Genomic DNA, 13,309 nt, shown 5'->3' with positions numbered 1-13,309 from the left:
CGGAGCCTTCTTATTTTGGCAACGGTGCTTTCAGGCTTAGAGGGCAGCTGTGAAACTTTATACCGTTTAATTGCCATCTGGTGAAGTAAGTGCTTGTTAAGGTGATCTATTCACTACTTGAAGAAAACTCTCATTGGAGTTACAAGAAGTGTATTTGTAATGCATTATGAGGGCATTTTATGATGATATTAGGCATTCACGATGGAATAAGTGACTGAATGTGAAGTCATTAAAAAGATAGTGGCTTCATTTGAGATATTATTAAAGTCTTTTATAAGCTGTTAAATAGAGAGGTGTGCATACTTGGCATATTAAAAAAACTTGTGTTTTCAGTGGGAAAAAAATGACCTCTATGCTGTTTTTAGTCAGCACTGATTCTACTCGAATACTGACACTGCTTTTGTAGTCAGCCAGCATCCATTTAAGCTGAACGCTTATCTCTATTCATTGTGTTAAAAACGTTCTTCGTCAAAAACATTTTAATGAGCGGCTGAGTGGGACAAAAGGGTGATATGAGGGGGAAACGGCCTTTAGGTGTGGGACCACTGGGCTTCGTTTTCAACTTCAGACCTGTTTATTTATTCTATTTTTTTTTTGTGAGCAAATGTGCTTAAGGACACTGATGATGGTGCTCAGAGAAAAACATTCAAAATGAGTGACTGACTTGGAAATTCTAATAGATGAAATGTCATTTTGAAGCAGTGAATAGAAAATCGTGCCTACCTTGCATTGCCTCAGTGCATGGGGGATTAACTTTGTGTTCATTTGTGCTGCTCCTCATAAACCCTTTCTTACAGACTACACTGGGTGTATCTACGTGGGTGGAAGAGAAGGTCTTGCATTTTCTTACAATTAGAGGAAGTCTTCTAATTACAGATAAAATGCTCAGTCGGTTCCAGCTGGGCTCTGTGTTCAGTGCAAGTTTGTATTATCGTAAAAATGTCTGTCCTGGTCGATCATGGTGTCCAGTGAAAACAGCAAGTAGAGTTCAAGTCTGCAGTAACTGATTCCTGTACAGATACCTCAGCAGCTGATGCATCAGTTCACAGCAACCCAACAAAGCTAATGTTTGTTTTATTATAAACATCTAAAAGCAGGGGTGGGTTACTTTGTGGGGAAAGTAGAGGCGTGTGCAGCATAAAAAGTCTTTAATCTTTCATAAAAGGTGTTTAACCCGTCACACACTTTTTAATACGAAGCATTTAGCGTGCATTAGCAGTAGCATAATCCAGGCTGTGTTGCAGACAAATGCTAGTCATTAGTAGGGATGGGTATCGTTTAGGTTTTATCCGATACCAGTACCAAACTGGTACTTTTGAAACGGTGCCGGTGCTTAAACGGTGCTCAAACTGGTGCTTAAAGAATGGAGAACACAAAATTGGTCCAAAAACCTCTCATGTTTAGCTGTTTTCCACTTTTTCTTTGGTCATTTTAGCCTTTTTGGCCAGGGTGAAGGGAGTATCTCCCATCAAACAAGAAGACAGCCGCATGTAACTACGACGGTGTTTGCTAGTTCACCTTACATGCATTAATGTAATAACTTGGTTAGCCTACTCAACGTAAATTACACACGAACAACGTTAAGCTACTCACGCAGAGAAGAACGGCTGCTGCTGCCATCATCATCCGTCATCATTTCTGCTACACTGGCAGGGCTAGGGGCCAGGACGCTCCTCTTCGGGTTCTTGGGGGATGTTGCTAACTCCGGGTCCGATAACAGGCACCACACCCGCAGTAGATGTGCCCGGTGTGAGGTCTCGCAGCAAGCTATCAAATACGGCGCATTTCTCGGCTTTAAAAAAAGCCTTATGCGTCGCCAGGTGTTTCATCAGATTTGAGGTGTTACCTCCTTTGCACAGTATCAGCTTAAAGCACTTGTTGCAGGCTGCTGAGTTTGCATCTTTTGCTGTGAAGTACAGCCAGACTTTGACCGCTTCGCCTTGGGCGTTTTTAATCTGTAGCTCTGCTCTAAAAGCACGTACGTACCCGGGCCCGCCTACTATGCTTGCAAAGGTAAAATGATTGGCTAGAATTCAAAGTGTATTACATCTCAAGGGAAAAAAAGCACCGAAAGAAAGCACCGAAATGTGCGCTGCTTTTCGGTCTGGTTACCACCGTTTATGTCAGAACCGGTGCCATAATGACACCGGATACCGGTACCCATCCCTAGTCATTAGCTGTATCAAACTGACACAATTGATTTAAAGAGCCTTTCTATCATTACCACCAAGGAAGTTCTGTGAGTCTGTCTTTCTCTTGGGATGCACACAGATATTCATCAGAGTTATATCAAAGACTTTGGAGTAGATGATAAGGATCTAGTTTGGGGAATTTTTTAAATTGAATTGTTTTTTTTATCTTTGCACTGACATTTCACGCCATATCTTCTCAAAAACAGCTTGATGTTCTCAAGGAAAAAAACATCACAAACCAATCTGGATATGTTGGATATAAGAGGTTTTTGCACAGTGTGGGCTTAGCAGAGTTATGCACTCATGCTCGCCTCTTGCACACAAATTCTCATTCTTGTGTGACAAAAATATAATTTTGTTAGTTTAAGATTTAAAAAACTTTCAGTCTCAATCTTGGATTGAATCATTTTTAGTCTATTTTGTTGCAGTCTTTATCACCAAATGGAAGAGTGTGAAGTGTGAGTTTGCTGTCGACCTTGAAATCAGTCGACCTTAAGTAGGGTTTTCTTGCGAAATAAAGTATATTCCTCTCTGCTGCTGACGAACACGATTCAAACATTATCCGGCATTATATGGAGACAAAAATCCTGCCAGCCATTTAAGAGGTTTAGATGAAATCCTGCCAATGGAGTATTATGTCCTGTACGGTGGTGTTACACACACACTCTGCCATTATCTATATGTCTATAACCATTAGTGCCCATTCACCTTCATAATGATGATGGAAAGTCCTAAATGACCTCAGTTCAGCTGGTTTCTGGAGATGCTGGTGGCTTAAAGCTGATGTCAGTGCTGCTGCATACACACACACACACACACACACACACACACACACACACACACACACACACACACACCAATGGATGAGGCCTTCGTTGGAAGCATTTATTCCTTGCTTAAACATTTTAACACAATCCCAATAAATGAGCAAACTTACGAACACCCACTTTACCTGACCTGGATCATAGAGATGCGAGTGATCAGTGAAAGAAAGTACGTCTCCGTTTCTTTTTGAAGCTCGTCCTGCGCGAGCAGTAGTAAACAGCTTAAAGCTAGAAAAAACCCCAAACTTCATTTGTTAGGACATATTGCTTTTTGAGGCCCTGCCTTTGCCTTTCATGTTATACCTTTTCTTCTTAGACTTGAAACAGGAAAGTCAATTATGGGTTGAGACTAAAAGGTTAAATGGAAAGTCTACTTCAGAAGGATTTCCTGTCTATTACTTTATGAGGAAAGAGTGTGTTCCTAAAATCCAGGCTGCTTATGTTTTGTAGTGACCTCGCCTGCAGTTCTGTGACATTGCAATCACAGCAAAACAGGGCTTTTGTTGTAGCAGCTGCCAATTTATGAAGACAACAACCTAGCCTGAATAAATTCAGACTGTTTATTGCAAAACAGTTTGAAAAACTGTGTATAATTGCTCTGTTTTGGGAATTTGAAAAACCAGGTCAGACACCGAACGTGAAGCAGCTGCTGCTGCTAGTAAAGTGTTTGTGCTTCATGTTCAGTGTCTGTCCTGCTTTTTGCCTTAATTGTTATCAAATGTATGCTGTGTCTTTTTCGCAGAATGCGTGAGCGTAGTATAACGTTCGTATCTGCAGCCAGGGAGCCGATTGAGGTCAATCTGTGATTTGCAGCCTTGGCCCCGGGCGCCAGCTGTGATATCACCAGAGGCTTTACAGTCACCAGAACACCCTGTGTTTTACATATCTTCACATGGTTTGTCTTTGCCTCCTGTGAGGCCATCGTATCAGGTACAACTGTTTGCCTTGTCTGATATTTAGGTCCTGATGAAGCACCTTGTGGGCCAGACGGTCTCCCCTTAAGGCTGCGAATGATTTATTCTCTGCTATCAGAAACTGTTTAATAAACACCAATGACTATGCTGATGTCAATTTTACTCTTCGGCTGGTTTCATCTTACAAAAACAAGTCGGCGTATCAGCGTGTGGGCATCTTTAAGCTTTAGAGACTGAGTGAAATCATCCAGAGAAAATGCCTTTATATGCTCTGTGTCACTGCTCCCAGAATACAGCATGATAAAGAGCATGCTGTCAGCAGTCTTTCAGAAGCTGTCGACTTCAGAGATAAACTGTGCTTTTTATGGATTTTGATGTGCAAATTTCAAATGTAAAACAAGCTGATTGGCTACCATTTTTATTTCATGTCTTTTTACATGTTACACCATTCTCATCTGGTTATGGTCACTTTATATAATAATATTTCATCTTTATTCATTACGGAACAATTTAAAAATCAGAAAAAGGTCTAGAGAAGACTTTATTTGAAAGATTATATTAGGCTACACGCCGGGGTTTTTCCACAGTTCACAGAAAAACTCAATGACCAGTGTGTTAGCATGCTAGGATGTTGTGACACGGAGGAACGTCGGTTTCGTCAGTTACCCAGAATATTATGACATCCACAAATGTTCATTTCACCACTTGCATATCAGCCTTTATATGTTTCCTAACCAAACTAATTTATTTATTTAATAATGTATGGTGCCAATAGAGGAAATGCAAAGGTTACAGATGTGTCACTGGTGCAACTTTGATGAGTCGCAGTACAATCAAACGCATATTGTGAAAGAAAAGTAAAAAGTTGAAGTGATTTACTACTACAAGGAATTACAGAGCAGAAATCAAAAGTTTAAATCTGACAATTAGGATTTACACGTCATATAGAGCCCGATCTGAAAATCACCACCCACTTATACTACTGCCATTTGTGTTTTCAAGGGTCAAAATGTATTTTAGTCATTTCTGGTTCCTGCCAAGAACTTTTTGATTTACTAACATATCATGAAAACCAGAGCCAAATGACAGTTTTAAGCATCATTTTCATTTTCAGGGACCCAAAATGAGCAAAATCCAATGACATTTATTTTGGCTGTAGACCAGTGCAACACCTTCATGAACAATGAGAGTGCTGCATGGTTTAAGCACTGACTTTTACCATCTAACAAGGGAAAAATTCACTCCTTCATTCCTCACATTTCCTGCTTTTGCATGTTATTAAATAGCATAGTGTGTTTTGTGCTGTATCCCTATATTCACCTTCTTTTTCCTCTTACCTCCAAACTGGTTGCAGTAGACGGCTATCCCTCTCAGTCATCCTCTTAGGGAGTTCTTCAATCCCTCTGTTGTCAAGTGCTGCTCATTGGTTCTTTACATTATAGTATAAAGTGTCTCGCATTGACTTTATACTGCACATGACAGCAGGGTCACAAACACAAGCAAGCGAAGCTTCTGTTGCAAGTTGTTCCACTTTGACATCAAAATAGGAGCAAGTCTGTACATTCTGTAGCCCAGAAACCAGTGCACAACCAGCACACTGCCATACTGGAGCCATAACTTGAGAAACATACAGAGGAGCTGGCAGACATTTTTCACAAGAGTTCCCCCAAAAGCTGCACCATATGGCTGCCTGAGAGGCAAATGAAAAAGTTCACATTTTGCTGCTTGTAAAGTTAATCACTGCTGATGCACAGTAACGTAAAAGGACAGCCTGGTTAAGCATGTGAACATTTTGATCAACTCAAAACTTCTGTCAGGGATTTTCCCTGGGATTGTGACAGCTGCACAGTTGGATTTTAGTCAGAAACTTTGATTGTGAGCCATATACGTGTTTATTCTGTGGCACAATCTGGACAAATCGGTTCTGTTAAACAAGAGGAAGAACTAAAACTTTACAACAGATATATATACATATGTGTTAAACTACATGTGAAGTAACATAAAGTTTAACATATCTCTCATCAACAGTTGGGTAGGTTTCTATCTTCCTGTCTTTTCTGTCACTTGGTGTGTGTGTCTGTGTGCGCGTGTAACATCATTACCTCTGCTCTGATTCCTCTAACTTGATCAACAGTAGCTCCTGGGTTTCATATTTCCTGCACTAATGCCATTGAGCATCAAAGACAGCTAAGGAAAACAGTGGACGCTCTGTGTTTGTCACACATCCCTTCTGAAGTTAATTCACTTTGGCTGCTGCCCTGACAAATCGCAGCGAAAGGGAGAGAGCATGGGGTCAGTTGGAGCTGAGACTAAATATCCACTCCCACAGAAACACTGCTGTCTGAACACCAATCAAAGAAAGTCAATTATTAGACAGTGGAAACCTGTTTGGAACTGTTGAAAGAAGAAATTAAAAGTTAAAGTAGATTAGATTTTTGCCCCCAGGTCCTAAAAAGAAAATAAATTGTCTACTGTAGAACATAAAAAGCAGAGACTTGCTCAGTGACCACAAACTGCCATGTTGTTTCGGGGTGGTTTTGCTAGCATTTTTCCAGGTGGTGTCCATCTTAGAGCAGTTTACCTTTTACCGGGTGTCGGTATTCTGAGCCGTAAAGGATATCTGGTTTGACAAAGCTGTTATAAAGTCTGACCTGTGTTCAGCAGCTGTGTGGGCTGGAGTGTTGCAAATGCTCTGCATGCCTTGCCAGGGCTTGCACTGCTGTCATTTTGTGCTGAATTGTTCTCGCTGACAAGGCTGTGAAGGTAGGCAGGGCCTTGACATAGCACAGAGGACCACTTTTAACTGATGGGTGCACAACACCTTGGTTTTGGAGGTGTTGATTTTTAGAGCTGTTTGCCTGTTTCCTGGAAAAGGTTTCATTTTCCTCCTGCAGACTGCAGACAAACTGTTCTCTTTAACAGAAAAGTGTATTTCAAATTCATATTTCAAATTTAATGAATTCTTAAAGTTAAATTTACGCCTTTGAGAAGCTGACAAGATGATGCTGCTTAGCATGCACAAATATGCATTAACCTGAGTGACACATGCATTTATCTACGCTAACAGATCCTGTTCCGATCCGATACAGATACCTTAGCTCTAAATATTTGCAGATACGGAGGACTGATCCGTTACCAGTTTTAAACAAGCTGTTTACAGACTGCATACTTTCTAGATGACCACAGGTCAGGTGGTATATCGTGATACATATCATTATTTGGAATCGTGATAAATATTTTTTCCATATCGCCCAGCACTACATCTAGGAATCTGTATGATACTGCAATACTGTACTCTCAGGCTAATAAAGCCCATTTTGATCTGGATGGGCTCATTCACTGTACCTCAGAGGAAACTTTAACATTGTAAAATCCAATATGTTGTAAAATAAAACGGCTTCATACATTTTTTTTTAAAGAGGTTTTAGGCCCAGTTTATTAATCGACATTTCCTTCATCTTCATTTGAAAACTCGTGGTTTTAGAGTTAAATCCCAAATCTCACACTCATTTCCCATGATTTGTGCATTAACTGGCCACTTTATTAGGTACATCTGTTGAAGTGCTTTCTAATGCAGATATCGAATCACCGTCCAGCACAGGCCAACACCTCAGTACGTTTAGAAACAGTAGAGACGAGCTGTTGGAGTTCAAGCCGAGCATCGGAACAGGGAAGAGAGGCAATTTAAGTGACTTTGGACGTGGCACGATTGCAGGTGCAATATCCACTTTCGCGGATGATCAGAAATCTTTTGCTCCTTTTGTAACCGAGCAGCAGTGTTGCGAGGGCGTGTGCGTGTGTGAGTTTATTATCTCATCAGCTCGTTCGCTAAAATCAGCCCCTATAAACCAGAAACGGGCGGCTGTCTCTCTGGCTGCAGTTCAGCTGTGCAAACTTTCATTTCGCCGATAAAATAGGACAGTAAAAACTTTAATGCTCTTTGCTAAATATATAAAGTATAATACGAGCAAAACAGTCAAGTCTGCAGGTCGTTTACACTTTCTACATATAAAAATAAAACTCATCGCAGATGAAGTTGTGTAGGCGCGCTGCTGTGTGTGACATTGTTTATAACCCTTGTCTGTAACCTTCCACATCATCCAAGCGGTGTCCTTATTACCCAGCATGGTGCATTTCCTGTGTTAGCAGTGATAGGCCTCGGGATGAGCTTCACGGTGTGTTTCATGTCCTTACTTGAATGCATGGGCCTCCTTGAGGAGGAGCAGGAACAGATGCTTCTGACAGAACAAACAATATCACACAGTATTTATGCACCGAGTTGATACTATCACAGTACGGTGGGAGTAAGTAGTAGTCTGTCAGAGTATGCTCACAGGCAAAACATTAATAATTCTTCTAATGAAGTGTGTAGTTTTTTCATGTATTTGTGCATTGCATATCTGTGTAGCACTAATGTATACTTAACAGTATACAGACCATCTTAAAAACCAACAAGTGAAACTGAGACAGGAATTCTGCGTTCACTGTCAGTTTCCTAAACGACCTCTGGTGCAAGAACTGCCGACAGCTTCGATTTTAAATTCCTGCAGAATAATCTGAGACCCTGCAGCTAATCCTCCTGCATCGACCTTTGAGTGATGACACATTCTTTACTAAGTATTTACTATCACGGCCCGTTGTCTCCATCTCGTCGGTTTTGAGTGAGAAGCTGTGAGAACCCGCTCACATCTTTGTGCTGGAAACTCTTATGCACCTAAGAGTCAACGGTGTGTCAAGGTTTCGTTTCATTTGTGTGCTGTGATGACATTTTTGCACCGCTCACTTGGCTGCCACTTGAGAATGTTAACGGAAAACTTCTGTTGAGCCAAGCGGAGACAGACGCGCTGTGCTGGTAAGCTGGCGACTGAAAGTGATGCTGTAGGAAGTGATTGTGCTCCTTGCTTCCTGTCCGTGTTTTTAGCACTTTGGTGCTGCAGAGGAAATGTAGAACGAGGTTGGTGGAGGCTGAATACATAAAGCAGCGATTTGCATTGTGGAGCCTTTCATCAGGGGATGCAGCCAGACTGCACAGGTTTCACTGGTGAACAGCTGCGGGCACAGGGAAATGCTTATCAGTGGTTACGTGATGGTAAGTAACTGAAAAGAAGCCAGCATGTGTCATGCATCCAGCATGCAGATGTTGACGTTTCAAGCTATTTACTTAGTGTTGTTTGTTTTTGGTGTGCGTGTGTTTGTGTGACAAATGATCAACGATCGCGTGATAATCCTGCCGGACTTGATGAGAAGTTTTTCTGGCCGTGGCGTTAAAACGTCCGTACATTGTTGTGAGTGCTGTTCAAAGGAAGTAGCCTGACAAAACTCAATCACTGCACTTTCCACTTACTGTTCCTGCATGTTTATTCTTTATTTACTCAGCTTAACTTTTTGCAGCTGCTGATCTTTATACAATGACCAAAGTAAGTTGTCTCCTCTTTAGGTTTCACCACACAGTTAGCTGTTTTTTCTGCATGTCCACAAAAATTACGAGAAACTGAAAAATGGGCTTTTGCTGATTCACTCACGGTGCTGCTGTCAATTGTCAGAGAGAAAAGGAGAGATGCATTTTATTCATGTTTACACAAATGCAGCGCTGTCATGAAAAGTCCCCACGTCAACTCGCTGCTCCGGTGCTTTTTCTCTCTCTCATTGTGCTGGCGCTTGCTTGTAGTGTTCAGGAAGCGGTTTGCCTTGATGGAGGATGGTAGAAAAACCCGTTAACAGCTCACAAAGCAAGTGGATCACCAAGACTATGACCCATGCAGTTCAGTTAAACATTGAAACCGTGACCTCTCATTCTTGCTCTTGATTCTCTCTTAAGTGAAAATATGCAAGTTGGTGAAAGAAGTGAAGCGGTCATGAACAAAATATTGATTTCATATTTGTTCACAACAGACAAAAGAAAGTAGACTCAAACGGTGGTTCGGTGCCTTGTTAACTGGTAGCTTGTTCTGGGGTCTGTTTAACTAGGACACCAGAATGCAGCTCTGTGCACTTTGCTGTGGTGTGTCAGACCAGCACTTCTTTTAAATGTCAGTGTGTCCCAATAGACTCTGCAATGTAGAGCTTTTACAACTTTAAAGTCCAGAGTCGGCTTGAATAACAAGCATCAAACAACTTTCACGTTTTATTTACTGGTGTATTAAAGTTCCAGATGATAAAAAGTTTATAGCTGGCATTTTGTGGCTCAGCTTTTCCCTCCGTCTCTTCTTCCAGGTCGTTCACTGCCGCTGAAAGGATGATAACGATCGTGGGAGGAGGCCACGGCCGGAGGTGCAGCCCTCGCTAGAATCCTACTTCTCTTCCAGTTCACCCCTTTACCATCGCCCAGTGTTGCTGTCCACCCCACCCCAACCTGGCACCATGGCCAACCACCTGGAGCTGATCCAAGAGCTGCAGCAGCTGGACAAGGTGCCCAGTCTGGAGAGACTGCGGGCGGCCCAGAAGCGGCGCACCCAGCAGCTGAAGAGATGGGCTGTGTATGAGAAGGAGATGCAAAACAAGAAGCGAAAGGCCGACAAGAAGGGACGCATTGCTAACAGCCTCCAGCAATCAGAGCCCAAGAAACATGTGTCGTTTGCCGCCAGCGTGGCGCTCCTGGAGGCTTCGGCCAGGAATGATCCAGATGAAGGTAAGACCAGTACAGCATATTAATGATACGTGCAGATCAGAAAATAAAAGGGTGGCTTATTTATTTCTGCTTGCCTAATTACAACTAGTTTGGATTCATTACATCAAGTATCCTAAATATTTTGATTTAGCGATAAAATAAAGGTATTATTTATGGATGTGGGGCAGGGTGAGTAGAGCTGGGGTTATTTCTTTGTTGCTTGCGAGACGACAGGAGGATGAACAGGCTGCACAGAGGCCGGCGTTGCCCTTTTAATTTATTTGTTGAACTTTAGTATTCCTTGTTTCAAAAATAAATAGTTTAAATAAAGTTTTGCTCAACTGAGCTCAGACTTACCCTCGACACCGCGTTTGAATAATGACGCTAATTTCGGCCTCACCACACTACTTCCCCTGGATATCAAAATGCCAAGGTCAGGAAAACGATTAGCTTGGCCTGCCCACTTAAACCGCCAGTGGAAGTCACTCCATTCCAATTGAATTTGTTCTGCTAGGAGACTGTTTTATCATTGAGAAATAATGGAGTTGTCACACTGAGATGAAACTCTGCCAGTCTTTTAATTAAAATTTCTACGGATGGGGCCCCCCTATTTGGAGATAATAATTGTTTTCCTCCAGTACCGGCAGCCCCGTGTTGCTGTGGCTGTGCTAACAGTGTGTCGGCGATGCAGGGATGATAACAGGCTGCTATCGCTTAGATTTTGCGTCTAATTTAACGTCACTGTAACTTGAAATTGGATTGAAGTTTGTTTTATTTATTTGTTTTTTTTAATCGTCACAAATGCAGCCCACAGCAGTGCTACTGTATATTCTTTGCTCATGCAAGCTGTCTTCACAGATAGGACATCCCTCTCAAGGCTGATGTATTTTCACAATAATTTTTACAAGGCTGAAGCTACTCTGCTGTGCCTGTACACACACGTGGACTGTTCACTGGCACGTCTAAGCTCCAGCTGGAGTGTGAGACACTAGAAGTCTTGTGATGTCTACAGGGGTCTGCTGGATTTTATCACGGCGTGTAGCTGAAATTAAACTTTGGTGTAAGCAAAAGGAAGTTACTTAATTGGGTAAAACTGAAAAAGAAAATCTTTGATGTTTTTGTTGCTGGTTTCATTGTTGTGCGTGATGTGAGAAATGGTTTGAGCATCATTTCGGGGCTTTTATTGCAAACTGCTGCGCTGTGTGTATTTCCCAGAAGGTCTGCTGAGGCACTTAGACTGCACCAGGATGTTGGGGCTGATCGTGTGAGTCTTTAGATTGGTTTTGAGAAACCACACGAGGAAGCAAGGAACACACAATGTCTACTCATCAATATTGACAGGTCCCTTTCAGGGATGGTTTAACAGCAACAAACATTTGTCTGCTGTCACACACTTACTCGTGTCAGAACGAATGAGTATTTGTACACCACTGATAGATTTCTTTTTGAACTCTTCAGCTGTGTCCTCCATGTTAAGGATGCACACATACAAAAATTCCTGATCAATTTTTCAAGAGTAGAAAAAGGAGGTTTTTAATTTCAATACAGCTAGACGGGGGATACATTATTGCTTTGACTGTACACTGTGTCTCTTCTCCTTCTGATGCAGTTATCGATAAACTGACTAATTAATTGAGCGTTAATGCTTTGACTTGCAGGAGCTGCTATAATGTGACTCCTTGTGGTTGCAAATGGATTAGGATGAAGTTAGCAAAAGTGAAAAGACTTCATGTTCTTCTGTGACACAGTTGTGTCGTGACTGTGCTATACAACGAGCTACGATTACCACCTCTAAGCACAAATTTATTATCGGAGTCTGAAGACTGTTTAAAATTAATAAGAGGGCTTACAGGTGGTTCAGGTGTACAAAAGCTCCACCATCATGACTGTCAGAATAACATGCCAGCAGAGAGAAAAGGAATTTTCCAAATTTAGTGTGCATGATTTTTGATGGTTCTCTGCTTTTGATTCCCTTTCCTTCTCCTTATGTCCTGCAGTACTTCCGTATAGAGATGTCTGCTATCACTACTGTCTAATGAGAGTGACCATGAAAGAGGCAGGGAGGATAAAAAAAAAGGGAGACAGGATGTAGTGTTGCCCACACAGCTCCAGTGGCAGCTGGCTAGCTTAGGAGCTTGATAATCTCCTCTCTCATTCCCTCTGGTCCCCAAATGCTCGATCAGGCGTCATGAGTCCACACACTGTGCTGCTCCAGCACACAGCACCCTTTTTAAAGAAATTTCAAAAAGGCGTATGTATGTATGTATGTATGAATGTATGAATGAATGAATGAATGAATGAATAAATGGAAATCGAAAGTAGATGAAAATGATGGGAAAAGGTTGAGGCATTTTTAGAAATCAGGACTGTTTATTGGACAGAAGTTAAACCCCTGGTCGGCCTAAAGAATGACTACAAAGGCGGCGCTAGCAGCAGCGAGTTGACGATGAGGCTGGGAACAAAAGTAGCCATCATCACCTCTTTTTCATGAACAGGACGGAAGGGAGAGAAGTAAATACAGAGAGACTAACTTTGACCCAGGAGTTGCTCTAACAGCCTCAAGGCCACAATAAGATGAGAGGCTGGGCTGAGTCATGTTTAATCCCTGATTGGTTGGAGTAGGCGAGCTGCTTCCTGCGATTCTTTGCCTGCTCTTTTTTTCTCTCCCTGTGGTTTGGGTCAGAGCTTCAGAGCGCGTTGGCTGGAGGCGGCCTGTGATTGTGTGAGGACATAACCAATATTATGTGTGATAACTCCTATGCATGCTTTATA

At 42.0% G+C, this 13,309-nt stretch overlaps 1 protein-coding gene across 4 annotated transcripts in view; it reads left to right on the top strand.

Moving 5' to 3' along the window:
* The window catches only part of ppp1r16b (protein phosphatase 1, regulatory subunit 16B), a 92,049-nt gene that overhangs the window by 19,558 nt on the left and 59,182 nt on the right, over nt 1-13,309 (top strand). For 3 of the 4 annotated variants that reach the window (XM_082534241.1, XM_082534238.1, XM_082534240.1), the window contains exon 2: nt 10,144-10,558. In XM_082534241.1, the coding sequence (XP_082390367.1) occupies nt 10,291-10,558 (268 nt within the window). In that variant the 5' untranslated portion in view covers nt 10,144-10,290. Of the gene's footprint in view, nt 1-8,801; nt 9,020-10,143; nt 10,559-13,309 lie in introns of those variants that run through there. The other variant, XM_082534239.1, reaches the window with a different exon arrangement.

The sequence above is a fragment of the Aulonocara stuartgranti genome, assembly GCF_965226115.1.
Source record: "Aulonocara stuartgranti genome assembly, chromosome: 5".
Taxonomy (NCBI): domain Eukaryota; kingdom Metazoa; phylum Chordata; class Actinopteri; order Cichliformes; family Cichlidae; genus Aulonocara; species Aulonocara stuartgranti.
This window is presented reverse-complemented; position numbering and strand designations above follow the sequence as displayed.